Raw genomic sequence first — 14,092 nt, 5'->3', positions numbered from 1 at the left:
GGCGGAGGTGCCGGCCTGGAGAGGCGGGAGGGTCTGACTAGGCTCGGAGCGCCAGTGCCTGACCCTGACCCTCACCGGGGGCTGCGTCCTCCCCAGCCGGCGTCCTCTTCATCCGGGCGTTTTCTCCCCCGAGGGACCGGAGGTCTCGGGCTGCGGCGAATGACCCGGTGGGTCGGCTGAAGCGGGGGCTCCCGAGGCGACTGACGGGACGCCGGGCTTTCTTTCAAAGTCGGTTTTTATTAAAACGGCAGGAAAGCGGGGAGGGTCCAGGGACCACCTGACAGCAGGCGGGCGTTTTCTCGGGGTGAGACCCCCCTCCGCTCCGAGGGGCGGGCTGACCCTCCGGGTCCCTTCGGGAGCCGCCCGAGGCCGGCTGGGGCCAGCGGCCGCCCCGCCTATAAAGTGCTGTGCTGCATCGACCGTTTGCGGGAGGGAAGGAAACAGAGGCCGCCAACGGAGCCCCAAACAGATCGATGAAAAAAACTCGACGCAGGTGGGAGCCGGGAAGGAGGGGACGCAACTACTGCGAGCCATTGCACGTCGCCCCTCGGAGGGACCCCGGAGCGAGACCCCCGGCCCCCAGCTGGGGGGAAGCGACGACGGCGCAGTGGGGTGGGGTAGGGGGGGTGGAGAAAGACCCTAGCCCCGGGCCCCGCGAGCCGGCTGGGTCTGCCCTTCCGCCCTCTCCGTCCGGCCCTTCGGCAGTGTTCGAGGTCCCGATCCAATCCGGCGCAACTTCTATTTACACGACCGGGAGGAAATCCCTCGGACTGCGCTTCTCCTGGGTCTATTTACACGAGTCTCTGCTGGATCCGGACAGACCTCGAATCTCGGCGACGCCCCTCCCCGTCCAAGGACTCTCCGGAGGGAGGGAGGGGCTGGAGGGCCTCACTGGGGCAACAAGGGAGGCTTGAAGGAGCAGTTGCCGGCGCAGTGGCGAGGAGTCAGCATCTTGCAGGAAAAGTGGTGCAGCGCATCGTGGGCCTCTGCGGGGGAAGCGACAGAAAAGGAAGAGGGGCCGTCACTCCAAGCGGCACGAGCCCCCGCGCTCCTCTCGGCCCAGGAGGAGGCCCGCCCAGCAAGACACTCGCCCTGCCCGCCCCCCCCCGCCGCCGCCGTTCCCCGGAAAAGCCGCTCCTCAGGAGGCCAATTTCTAGCAGTCCGGCGAAAGGAATGGAGGATCCGGCCAATGGCCGGGGCCTCCTAGAGGCGGCCCATTCAGGCTCTAACGAGATCAGCCACATGCAGGGTTGTCTCCAAGTTTAGGGAGGCTGTAGCCAAAAAAGCCAAGGTGACCATTTTGGTCGTATCCTGCGGCCACCGCGCAACTTCTGAGCCGGGCATAAATGCTCCTCTAATGGGATTCGCCTCCTGTCTAAAGTTGGGCCAAACGGTCTCCTAGAGCGCAATTCCTGAGCGGAGCCTCTCCCAACCAACGGGGCGGAGGAGGAAGGGCTGCAAAAGGCGGCAAGTCCCAGGAGGGGCAAATCTAGTGTGGCCCCCAAAACAAGTTGTAAAGAGGGGGGTCCCTAAAATAACCCTGTCCTGAACGATTTGACAACGTTTCTGCGGGGAGTGAGAGAGATTTGTTAACGGGCCTCCCCCCTCCAGCCAAAAAAAAATCTTACAGCTGTTTCTGCGCCAGAGGCTTAAGCTGGTTAATAAACAGAACGAAATGGGGGCCCTTGGGGGCTCTGTCAGTTTGGCTCTTTTCTTGCAGTTGGGGTTTCCTTGCCCAACCGCATCGCCAGCAGGGAAGTCAAGGGCCCGGCAGGTGCCCCAAGGTACAGGTAGAAGCCTCACCGCTGCTCAGGGCCGATTCGTTCTGCCGGAGGGCGCGGGTAGCTTAGCTACCACATTAGGCCCCTTGGCATGGCGGGGGAGCCATTTGTGCCAGCTTCTTCGTGCCCTGCAAGGCGCCCGTGGAGAGACACCCACCTTTGAGCTTCTGCTGAATGGCGTAGCGGGCCTTCCGTTCCTGGTCCAGCTCGTTGCACAGGGTATCTGAGGGGGACAAGAACAGCTCGGGCGGGGCCAGCAAGGGAGCGGCCTCTTTATGTGCCCCCCGCCCCAACGCCCCCCCCGGCCCGCCGCCCTTCCTCACCCCGCACGATCTGCAGCTGCTGCACCATCTCCTCCCGGTAGGCCAGCTCGCGCTTCATCTGGTCCTGGAAGTTATCTGCAGGCAGCGAGGAGGAGGAGGGGGCGTCGGAAAGAGGCGGCAGGCAGCCCGCAGGCCGGGCAGAGGGAAGCCTCCCGCGGAGCTTCTCCGGCTGCGAGTCCGAGTCATCGGAACCCGCGGAGCCCACGACCTGCTTCCGTTTGGGAGGGTCAAGCAGGCCGCCTCTCCCCGGGGCCCACCCGCCCTACAGCTAAAGCCGGGCTGCCTGGAACGACGGCCGGCAGCGGGGCAGGACGGTCTTCGGAAGCCATTCCGAGGAGCGCCAGAGCCCCGACCTGCAAAGTGGGAAGCCTGGAGGGTTTCTCAGGCCCCGCCGCTGCCGGCCGTTGTTCCTCCCCGGACTTCAACGGTCGGGAAAGCCGCAGTCCGGAAACTGGAACTCCCTTTTTCCTTGACAGCAAACCCCTCGGTTACCAGTCCTGGTGGGAAGTCTGAATCTTCCCGGCCCTTCCCCATCGGAGCCTCCTTTGGGGGTCCTGTCCAGGAGGGAGGGGCGATCCCTCAGGAGACCGCCTCCCCTAGTTGTCTTGGGGGGCAAGAGGGGGTCTCGTGGTTCCGCTCCAAAGAAGTCCAACGGGGAGCCAGGATGCTTGAACTGGGTAGGAGCCCATTTTCTGGACGGCCCAGCTCAGGACATTAGCATGTATAATCTTTATTGTCATTGTACTTAAATACAGCGAAATTGGTTATTGGAAATTCGGACCAAATTAAGGAGCGGGGCTTTGCCCGGTGCTGAACCAAGGCTTAGCAGGTGGGAAGGCGGCGCTCGATTGCGCCGGCCCTCAGTCGCGGGTCGTCCAGGGTGAGTGGGAGGCCCCACCGCCTCCATCGGGGGCGGGACGGGCTCGTGTTCCCTTCTGCTCCCCGCTCTTCCTTGGCTTTCGTTGGTCTTCGCCCAGGGAACAAGCAGAAGGCCAAGAAGCGGAGGCCTTTCCGCCCCCGGGGCTTCCCTCCCTCTCCCCTTTTCGCAACCTGGCAGCCAGGCTCGGTGCCGCCCGGCGCAGGCCTCAGGAGCCGTTTGGAACAAGCCTGAAGCGGGGCGGCGTCTTCTGGACAGAGCGCGAGAGGAAGCGGCGGAAGGTACCTTTGAGACTCTGGAATTCCCGCTCCAATTTCTTCCTGAGATCCATCTGCTCCAGGAGGAGCCTTTGCAGCTCGTCTGTTGGCGAAGGGGAAAAGGAAGAGTAATGGCAGTTTGGGGGGCGGGGGTTCAGGGTGAGGGAAATCTGCTAAGGGGTCCCTGAAATAGATGCCTCTTTCCATGGAGGAGGCTGGAAATGCCTCGCCTCCAATGAATGGGGAAATATAATTGTCACTTTCCTGAAGAGATGCATATTGACATCTGTTTATTTGCACACACACAGGCGCAAACACACAAACACACACAGTCAGCTGACCTCAGCTGATCTCGAGCAAGGATGGGAGACCACCTGTAGATGCTGGAGCTGTAGGCTAGGTTCTTAAAGAGAGGATTCCCCCCCCCCAAAAAAAAGCAGTGCCAGTTCCCTTCCAAATGATTGAAACTCCCAGGAGCCCAACTCTCTTGGGGAGGGACTTTTGCCTAGGATTCTCTCTAGACAGGATAGCTAGAAGATCTTCGTGAAAGAAGATTTCCTCTTTTCTTCTCCTGGGCTTTTGGGGAGTCCTTTTAAAGGCAAACTGTATTCCAGGAAGAAGTAACTGAAGAGGTCTGCCCTTCATCTGCACCTGGTAGGACAATCCGAATCCAAAGGCTGCCCCCTCCGGACATTCCTGATTAGAACAATAGATAACCCCCCCCCCCCAAAGACAACATTTCCAGGAGGCCTCAGCTGCCAACTTCCTTTCCACCCTGGAGCTGCAAGAACCGTTGGGACCAGCCACCCCAAGTGCCTCCTGAGAACCCCTGCAAATCCGTCTTACCATCCACGTCCTGCAGAAACCCCCATTGTGCCCTACTCTGAGACGTGCAAAACAGGCACACAGCCCTTTGGCAACCTACTTTTCTCACGCTTTGCCTCCACCCTTAAACCGGGGCAGCCAAAGAGCTGTAGAAATGCCAAATTCCTTTAAAAAAAAAAAACCAACCCTTCACTTCAGTCCGATTTCGGATGACTTCAGGGGCATATCCCAGCTACGGCAGTTTTCTTGTGGGGTGTTTTGTCGAGATCCTAAATTTCACAGATCTCCTGGTGGTCTTCTATCCAAAGCCTGAGCCTGACTTAGCTTTATGAGGTCAGAAGCCAAGAGCCTTTGCAACAGAAAGCTTCCGAACTCAAATGCGGAGGAGGGACCTGGATTGAGCCCGTCATTTAGGCGGACAAATGGATGCCTCCGGGACAGGGAATGTCCTGCTGCTTCCTTGGTGCAAACGCTTAAGGCGGAGCGCAAAAGCGGAATTGCGCCGAATCCTTTAGAAAAGATTCCTTCTCCGCCCTCTGGTTTGGAAGGTGTAGCCTCCCGCGATGGCCTGCCTTGCAGAGAGGCAAGGAAGCTGCCCAGAGGAGAAGCGGCTTCCCTCCGGTGTCTTCAGAGGAACCGCCGCGCACATGGCTGGCGCTCCCGGGGGCTGCCTCCGTCCCAAGGCCCAACGCCCTTACCTCTCGCCAGAGCGCCCAGGTCCTTCTCTCCCAACGGAGTCCCGGTGACGTCGAGGATGGTCATTTCCTCACCTAGAAGAAAGGAGAGAAATCCCGAAATTCGGTCCTGGCCTGGGCCCCTTTCCCGCTCCTCCCCCCACCCAGGGACAAAACCGCTTTGGCAGGGCCAGGAAACGCCCCCCCCCCGGCAGGGTCAGGAGGTCCCGGAGAGGCACATTCGACCAGCGCCCTTTGCCTTCCCAGGGCTCAGAATGGGAAATCTTTGTAGGAAGGCTGTAGCTTCAGGTGAAATTAGTATGGATCCATTCACATGAGCCTAGGCCTCTCCCCCGCTCGTCCCGTGTCCCCAGCAGGCCTAATGTCTCCTGGAGAACCGAATTCGGCCTTTATTTTGCTTACTCTCCCTGGCTTTGCTTGCAGTTGTTTATGCTAATAGGTGCTACATTCGAACCTTTGATTTTGCTAAATCCTATTAAAGGAATTTTACCCTTTCTCTTGCTGATTTGTTTTTTTGTTTTCGTTTGTAAGGCTTTAAATAACTTTGCCATTTGGCTCGAGGAAACGCCGATGATGTGGCAGTCTATAAAAGCAGGATAAAACGAAGAAACTATTCTGGATTCTAGAACGAGTCTCAGGAGCCGCAGATTCAGTGACACCTGTCAGAACAAATCACCCTTCATCCTATTTCAGCTCCCGGGCGCCTCGCTCCCCCGCTTTCGAAATGTGCTGCGGGACTCGGTTTCCCTTCCTGCCGCGAACTGATGAGAGGAGGTGGCGGAGGAGGGCAATCCGGCAAGAGCACGTTTGATCCGCGGCGCCCCTCAGTTCAGGGGTTTCTGCTCTCAGAGGCCGCTTCTCCCAAGGACTCCCAACCCCCGTGGGCCAATGTCACAGCCATAAAGGAGACGCCTTTGGACCTCACCGCAGACCAGGAAAGTTGCAGGCGGGAAGACTCCGAATGCAAGGAGCAGGTAAGGAGCGCTGTCTGGGCTACCAAGGAGACCACTTCGGGGAAACTGCAGGCAGGAATAGCTCGGCGCGCATCCAGGATTCCTCTACTGTCAAAGGGCGCAAAGCTCCCGGCAAAGAACGGAACTTCCTCGACTAGGGAAGGTCCTGAAGGGCCCCGCGGCAGCAGAGGCGGCCAACCAAGACCACTAGGATGGCCAGTGGCCTCCCGCCCACCCGCTGCCGCCCTTGGTCTCTTTGGCGCACCCAGAACAGAGAACTGGCTTCCCTCGAGGAAGGGAGTCCCTTCTGGGGAAAGGGCGGCATAGAAATATAATAAAATATAATAAATTCAAAGGCGCTGCTGCGAAAACCGGACTGGCACCGTCGGAAGGTAGAAGGCGCCAAGGTCGCAACCACCCTCAACATCTGGCGAATGCGGGCTCGAAACTGGGCCGCCGGAATGATAGAGCAGCGAGGTGGGTGTCAGGCGGCCTGGCCCGGAGAGCCCCTTCCAGTCACCTGATTTGACTCAGCAGAGCCTCGCCTTCGCCTCCCCCCCCCCATCGAAATAGAGGGCGGGAGATCGCCTGTTTCGAAGATGGGCGGCCGTTTTGCTCGACCGAACTGATACCAAAGGGCTGAATCTCTACAGGATGGATCCCTGCAGTTCTCTCCCCCCACCCCACCCCCGCTTGTCCTTCGGCCATCGCAGGGTACTTGCTGCGGTTAAAGCCCCGCGGAATACGCAGGCGAGCAAGTGCTTCGATCCAGGGAATTTAGATGGTCAGTAGGACGATTCCGATACCCTAAGACTACATCTCCCATCATTCCCCGACAGCGTAGTCAATGGAACTGGAAGTCCTTTAATAACCTTGGGACCTGCCTCCCCCACTACTCTCCCTTTCCCCCACGCACACTGTCGAGAGCCCTTAAGCAGAGTTTCCTTCCCAGGAAGCGAATGTCTGCCCTCCCCCTTCTAGCCGGAACACGGGTGTCAGGCTGCAGAAAAGTCTCCGCAGCCGCTTGGGGGCCGGTCTCGGGGTCTTGGCCTTCGATGGCTGAATTCGGTCTGCGCTTAACTGAACCTAGTTTTCTATTTTCAATTAACTCGGTTTGTTGGCTGCGCCTTTGCCATAATACCTGTTAAAACTTTATTAGTCTCGCCCTCTAGTCCCGCCTTGGCTGCTGTCTTCGGCGTTTCTGCCCCCCAAGTACCCCCGGGGTCAATCTGGCATTCTGCAAAGGGCCCATCAGGAGCCGCCCCTTTACCTCGCTCGGCGTGAGTCGGGCTGGGCTGCGAGACGCTTCTTTGCTTCGGGGAGGTTTTCTTGCTCTCCAGATCCTCTGCGGCCGAGTGATTGTCTTCGTGCTCTGGGTCTTGGAACCAAGGAAGCACTTTTCAGGACATCGAGCTCGCCCGGAGCCCGCCTCAGCCACCGCATTGAGGCCGAGGAAGAACTCATCGCTGCCCTGGGAAGGAACTCCACGCCGTTCCAGGAACCCTGAACTCCCCCCCGGCCCGCCTCGCCCTTCTCCCCATAAGCTACTGCCCCATAAGCTACGAGGGAATTCGTGGTAAGGTCCGGGCTCCGCAAGACTAGTAAGGGGGGGCGCTCCCCCCTTAAAATAAAGGCAAAATCGTCCACGACAGACCAGAATCAAGAAAACCTCATCGACCATGGAGGGGCGGGGGTTAGTCCTGAAAGACCCCCGCTTCCCCAAGGATGCCAACTCTAGCGGGAAGCCCGTTGAGGACGAAAGGGCCCCTGGAAGAGGTCTGGTGTCCGGACCCAGGGCTTCCCTGAGCAACCCCGTTTCCCCCCTCCCGCCCAGCCCCGAGCTGTCCTTCTTGCGGCTTATTCGTACCGTTTTTGTCTGGGGCGCAGTGGTAGGGAGTGATGGGTGGGCCTCCGGCTTTGAGCGCCGGCGGACACTCGTCCCTCCCTGGAGGATAGGCCTGCAAAGGAAGAAACAGGGAGAATTGGGCTCGACACGCCGTTGACTGAGCGGCCGATCAGAATTTAGCTTTGCTTCCCAGGACTCGTAGCGCTTGGGCGCAGGAAATCCCACCCCCCCCCGTAAATCCCACCGTGGCCGAGAATCCAAGAACATAATAAAACGAATTCAGACTCCGCTGCTTAAAGAGAGGCGAAATTGGAGGCCACGTGCTCTTCCGCTTTGCCTGGGAGCCATTTCTCGTAATTCAGTGGAAAGAAAAACCCACCGACCTTCAATTTCTTGCCCTTTTAGGAAGGGTGGATTAGCCCAGCAAATGCCCGACTTAATTATACTGCTGGTGCTCCAGAAAAAAGGACCTTTCTCCAAAAGAAGTTTCAAACCGAAGAGCTCCTTCGGTATTAAAATCCCCCCCACCCTTGTGACCACCACTACCAACCCCAGTAATCGTATTTCAATCCGCTCCAAGGTAAAATCCGGGTTTAGACTCTCTAGTTCTACGGAGCTGACTCCCAATTTCCCCTGTTCAAATGCGAACAACGGGAAATTCGATGGAAACAGACATTCGAAGCTGATCGTCTTGTGGACAGAGGCTGGGATAGCTACGCTTTGGGTGCCAATCACCCGGAGCTAAGGGAAAGGAAAGAGCTCCTGTTCAGATGCGGGGAGAACTTTCTTTCTCACACACAGAAAGACAGACAGACATCGCCATCCTGTAGTCAGGCCCCAAAGTGGGAGAGCCCCTAAGGGCCTTTTAAGCCCCCGATTTGTTTGTCTGGACTGCAAAATGCCCAATAGATCGGGCGCTCCTCTCGCCCTTCCCTCTTGAGCCTGCTTGGGTGTTCTCTGCACTATTCTGCTCCCTCGGCTACTCTTCGCCTAACTCTCTGGTAGGCTTTGGAACCGGTCCCCAGCAGACCCCCAGCAGACCCCCAGCCTTCCCCCTCAGATTAGCTAGGCCTCCATTGCTTTGCCTCGCTTTTTCCGTGCAAAACAATTAAAAGCAGCTGCATTTTAAAGAGAGGCTGGGGGAGGGGAAGAGTCGGTGTGCTGCGAGGTCTCCCCCGGGCGAGCTCTGGGTGGCCCTCTTTCTCTGTCCCCATTCCAGATTCTCGAGGCCGGCTGGGGCTGGAGCTGTTCGTGGTGCTGAAACGCCGCTCGCTATGGAAAGGTGAAATAAATTCACCAATTCGGCAAGGTCTGGGGGAAGTAGCACGCGGCGGGGTGGTTTCTCATTAGACTGCTGGAGAATTTGCCTCAGAAAACCAATGTGGTGTGGTCGTTCAGGCTGCAGGAGACCGTGAGTTCTAGCCCTGCCTTGGGCTGGGTGACCTTGGACCAGTTACTCTCTCTCTCTCAGCCCCAAGAAGGAGATAATGGCAAATAACTCTCTAAAAATGGCCAAGAAAACTGCAGGGACTTCTCCATGAAGTCACAGAAGTCCACACTGACTCTACACATACACACACAAGCACACATACAACCGATTATGGGCCCAGCAGATATAGTTGGGCTTGGAGGGAGGGATGCCCCATGTGATCTTGGCCTGGTGCTGCAACCCAACCAAAGGAGATGCCCCACATCTCTCTCTCCCCGAATAGAAGGAAGGCCAGGTAAGCATCTTTCTACGGACACTGAAAAGTGCCTGGCCTGACCGGGCCTCCACCTGCCCCAGCAGCAGGAATCCCCGGCTGCCCTCCTTTCCCCTGTTTTGAGGCTTCCTCCCGTCCTCCAACCGCCCTTCACAGAGCCTTCACGAGGCTCCTTTCAAAGCGCCCTGTTTCGCCTCGTCTGACCCGACCTGCCTTTCCCCCATTCCCTTCCCACTGCCCCACGCACCTCGTAGCCAGCCCGGCTGCTGGTCCTCTCCGAGGGACTCTCCTCCGCTTCCGCCGCCTTCTCGGCCGTCGCCAGGCCTCCCCCCGGGGCTGCTGCGAGAGACTCGTCCGCCTCGGGCAGGAGCAGCTGCGGCGGCGGCGGGGAGTGCTGGACGTCTCCCCCCGGCGCCTCGTCTTCCTCGTCTTCGTCCTCCGCGAAGCGGTTCGACTCCACGTCCACGTCCGGCTCTCCCGCCGTCTCGTTCCCGGGCGAGAGGGAGCGGTAGCTGGAGCTGCCCTCGCTGAGGAAGTCCGGGGAGAGGTAGCCCGGGCAGCCCCGGGGGCCGCCATAAACCTCCCTGGTTCCGTAGAGTTTGGCGATGCTCTCTGCGTCCTTCACCACCGGGCGGAAGGCCGAGAGGTAGCTGCCCTTCCTGGGGAGCGGCAGGGGCGGCAGCAGGGCCTCGTCGCCGGAGCGCTCCTCCTCCCCAAGGGCCGCGGCGGCTCTGGAAAGGGCGCTGGGGCAGCGCTCGGCCTCGGCGGCGCCGGAGCCCTCCTGCGGGGTGGCGCTGCTCCGCTCGCTGCCAGACGGCTCCGAGCCCTCCAGCTCCACGTGGCCTCGGAGCCCCAGCGGTTCGGCTGCTGCTGCTGCTGCGGCAGCGGCGGCGGCGGCGACCACCACGGCGGTGGCGGCCGCTTTGGCTTGGCTCTGGGCGGGGTAGGGCGGCACTGGGAGGCTCCCGGAGGCCGGCCAGAACATGGGGAAAGAGGGGTAGACACCGCCCTCCTTGACCCCAGCGCCGGGTTGCTGGGGCGGCGGGGGCGGCGGCTGGGGCGGCTGCGGATGCGGCGGGGCCCAGAACATGCCTTGCGTCAGGGCTCCCGCCTTGCTGGGGTCGCCGCCGGGCCCGCCCAGGGAGTCCTCCTGCTTCTTGGGGCACAAGCCGAAGGCTGCGGCGGGGAAGCCGTAGGGCGGCGGGAAGAGCGGCGGGGGCAGCTTCTGCAGCATCCCGAAACCTTTGCTGGGCACCGGGATGACCGGGTAGCTTCGTACGGCGGCGGCGGCCGGGCCGTGCGCCACCGCAGGCAAGCCCAGCCCTCCCCGCTCCGTCCCGGGAGGCTCGTCGGCCCCTCCGCTGCAGCGCAGGCTCTTGTGCACGGGGGCCAGGTCGGCCGGGGAGGACGGAGGCGGGTGCAGGGCGCTCTTCGCCGCCGAGGAGCCCCCGCCGCCGCCGTGCAAGGAGAAGGTCCGCTTGCGGGTGCCGCCGTTGAACATGGCCTTGACGTCCTCCCAGGCGTGGCTCAGGTCGTCGGTGGCGCCCTTGTCGCTGAGCTTGAGGTGGCGGCGCCAGGAGTTGAAGTTGGCGGCGTCGGGCTGCGTGTACTTGGCGTCGGGTGTGCGGTGCGAGTGGAAGATGAACTTGTTGGGCGAGAAGTACATGCTGCAGTAGCTGCACTTGATGCACTTGGCGCGGGAGCTGTTGTAGCGCGCGGGGATGAAGCTGCCCCGGGAGCCCCAGGCGCACTCGTGCACCACGTCGAAGGCGAAGTTCTCGGGCAGTTTGGGCGGCTTGTGCTCGCCCAGGAAGGACTTGCAGAGCCGCTCGGCCTCGCGCTTGGTGATCATGCCGCAGCGGCGCGAGGAGATGGGCATGGCGCCGGCTCGGCGCAGGATCTCCAGCTGCACCGGCGTGCACTGCACGCAGGTGATGCCCAGCGCCACCCGACGGTTGTGGATCTCATTGTAGCTGTAGTTCTTGAGCAGCGTGTTGGAGATCTGCGCCAGGCAGAGGCGCTCCTGCCCGTCGATGACCAGCGACACGATGGGGACGCCGTAGAGGGAGGTCTCCCCGACCTGGTTGGGCTTCAGAGGGCTGGAGCCGGCGTAGGGCTGCAGCTCCTGCTTGGAGTGAGGGGAGGACGAGGAAGAGGACGAAGCTGAGGACGAGGAGGAGGAGCCAGACTCGCGCCCCGCTCCCAGCTGACTGGCGGCGGCCAGCGGCTCCATCTCTGCCGCAGGCGGCCGGACCCCTGCAAAGAAGGGGGAAGCGGGAGAGGCGCTAAGCGAGGCACCAGCCGACTGGACAACTGGGCCCCGGGGAGGCAGGGCTGGAGCCGAGGCCGGCTGACCTCTCCGTCCTAGGCCGGGCCGGGGGTCAGGCCTGCCGCCTCGCTTTCGGCGGAAGGGCCTCTGCCGCAGCCCAGGCCGCCCCCTCCCTCGGGGAGTCTTCCTCGGAAGCTCTCCGGGAGGAGAAGAACGGGCGGAGGGGCGGGGGAAGGAGTGCGCCCGCCTGAACCGAGGCTCCCGGCCGGGTTCCTTGGAGAAGCCGCTGGAGAGCACACCCACCCCCGGGCCAGCTCTTCTAACTGGGGGAGTGGACGCTTGCGCGTGTTCCCAGAGGGCCTTTCCTTGGCTGCGGTGCCTCCTTTCCGCTTTCTTGCCCCCTTTTCAAAAGATGCCTTAAAAATCAAAATATCCTAAACCGCGAATTGAATTTAACCACCACCGGTATCCTGATCATTGTTCGTGCGGCGGGTGGGGGGAGGGGGAGGGAGAAAACGGAGGCTTCCCGGAGGGAGTCTCGGGGTGGATTTACACGCGCGGGGAGCCGTCCGGCGGCTTGTCAACCAGCGGTGCTGGCGCCCTCCTTGACGGCCCCGCTGGGGCTTAAGAGCAGAAGCAGGCTGTTCTGCCGGCCTTACCGCTAATCCTGCCTTAACGTGGCGTTAAGAGGCATTTAACCCGGGTCCCTCCTGCCCCAGGATCGCCCCGTCCGCGGCCGAGCCCAGCCGGACCAAAAGGAGCAACAACCGCGGCGGTTCTCAACTCAGCTGGCAGCCGGGGAGCCGATCCTGCGCTTTCCTCTCATTTCCTCCCTGCTTCCTCTTTTCCAACTTTCTCGGCTCTAAATCGGATGAAGGGCCAGGTCGAAAAGTGGGTGAGCCGCCGTGGCTAATCCGTCCCCGCCGCTCCTCTTATACCTTTCGGGAGACGCCAAAGCCTCCTTAAGCGCCACTGAAAGTCTCCTCCGGCAGCCCAGAAGACCCGGAGGCCGGGATTAAAGTGCAGCTCTGGGGGAATTACGGACAATCGGCCCAGCCTTTCTGCCGCTCTCAAACGGGGACCCAAACTTCGTTTTCTGTCCTTCGGCAGGAGCAGCCCAGCGCCGTCCAAGCCTCGCCCGCCTCCTCCTCCTGACCCCTCGCCCCAAACCTCACAGCAAAGGCGCCCAAGCCTAATCAACACCGGGCAGGTTCCCCCAAGGAGACCTCTATTAAAAGGGGGCGCATCCCTGCGGGGCGAGGGCCCTGGCGCTCCTAATCAGATCTCTACGCAAAGAGAATGTCATGCAGGGAATTTATGTTCGAATCCTCGTTTTGCCCCTTGGAAAAAGTCACCCGGCGCAGCTTTGAAAGCCTGGCGCAAAAGCAGAAAAGGAGCAGCTCTTCTGAGACGGGAGCAACGAAATCAAAGGAAACTAAAGCTTGTCCAGCTATGCGAGGCATCCTTAGAAAGGGGTAAAGGAGCGGAAAGGGGGAGGCAGACAGGAAAACCTCCCTTAGTCCCGGGAACCGCCGCCGCCAAAGGGAGGCTGTCTTCACCGTCCGGGAGTGATTCCCGGATCTCCCGAAAGCCTCCCAGCGCCGAGCGGGGATCGCGGCAGGGGCGAGGAAGAAGGGGACCCCCCCCCCCCAGTTGTGCCTGCTGGCTTACCGGCGGCGGCGGGGGCTTCTCACTCGCCCAGATCCACAGGCGAGCCTGGCAGTGGCGCGGCGACGAAGGCTCCGGCCGCGGCGGCGGCGCCTTTCATGGAGCTTCTTCCTGGCGGTCTCCCGCCCGTCGCCTCAGTCCACGGCTTTGGCGAGGCGGGCGGGCGGTTGACCGCATGGCTCGGCTTTAAAAAAAGGAAAAAAAGAAGGAGGGGGGAGAAAGGCAGGAGGCGGGGGGAAGAGGAGGAGGAGGCGGAGGCGGGCGGGTCCCAGCCTTCCTTGGAGCCGCTGCTCCCTCTGATCCGCCGGCAGCGCAACTCTCAGCCAGGCGGGCGGGCAACACCCACTTAGCACCGTTGCGCGAAACGCCGCCGGGACGCCTGTCAATCATCCGGTGGGCAGTCAATCCAAAGGCAGATGGGCTTCCTTAAGAAAAGACAGATTGCTGGCGGGAGGAGGGGTAGCATGGGGGGGAGGAGGAGGAAGAGGAGGAGAAGAGGAAGCGCGCAGCAAGGAGCCGCCGGCAGCGAGAAGGTAGGAGTCCCCGCTGGCTGCACACCTTTCCTTTTCCTTAGCCTGACCCACTGAAGGAGCCTCGATCCAGCCCGCCTCACACACACCACTGCCCGGGATCGAACGCGCGAAGCTTCCTGTGCTCCCCCCGCCGCCTGAGACTGGGTCGAGCCTTTCTTAAAGGGCAAGAGACGGGAAGCGAGGCCTCGGGGAAGTCCGTCGACGGAGGGGCGCTTAAGCACCCCCCCAGTCCATTTCTACAACCAAACCTATTTTCATTTGTGTTGCAAATGAAAATATGGGGAGGGGCAATGAAAGTGGGGAGCCCAACAAGACGGGGGCCAAGACTGGCTTCTCTGGGACTCCAGCGGGATTCGGCCTCT

General features: G+C 61.0%; 1 protein-coding gene across 2 annotated transcripts; it reads right to left on the bottom strand.

Moving 5' to 3' along the window:
* Positions 1-238: 238 nt before the first annotated feature.
* SKOR1 (SKI family transcriptional corepressor 1) lies at positions 239-13,336 on the bottom strand. 2 transcript variants are annotated; one of them, XM_087704391.1, is made up of 9 exons: positions 13,201-13,336; positions 9,508-11,516; positions 7,579-7,669; positions 6,982-7,089; positions 4,762-4,833; positions 3,267-3,341; positions 2,105-2,179; positions 1,939-2,004; positions 239-986 (listed from the first exon to the last, which is right to left on the bottom strand). In XM_087704391.1, the coding sequence occupies exons 2-9, from the start codon at positions 11,491-11,493 to the stop codon at positions 889-891; spliced, it is 2,571 nt and encodes an 856-aa protein (XP_087560517.1). In that variant the 5' UTR covers positions 11,494-11,516; positions 13,201-13,336; the 3' UTR covers positions 239-888. The 2 variants fall into 2 exon arrangements, with proteins under 2 accessions (XP_087560517.1, XP_087560518.1); XM_087704392.1 differs by lacking the exon at positions 13,201-13,336 and having other exon boundaries at positions 9,508-11,647.
* Between the last annotated feature and the right edge of the window lie 756 nt (positions 13,337-14,092).

This window comes from Thamnophis sirtalis, unplaced genomic scaffold (assembly GCF_051295495.1).
Source record: "Thamnophis sirtalis isolate CommonGarterSnake01/CBP01778 unplaced genomic scaffold, rThaSir2_p1.2 scaffold_2, whole genome shotgun sequence".
Taxonomy (NCBI): Eukaryota; Metazoa; Chordata; class Lepidosauria; order Squamata; family Natricidae; genus Thamnophis; species Thamnophis sirtalis.
The sequence above is the reverse complement of the archived record's forward strand: the minus strand, read 5'-3'. Positions and strand labels throughout refer to the sequence as shown.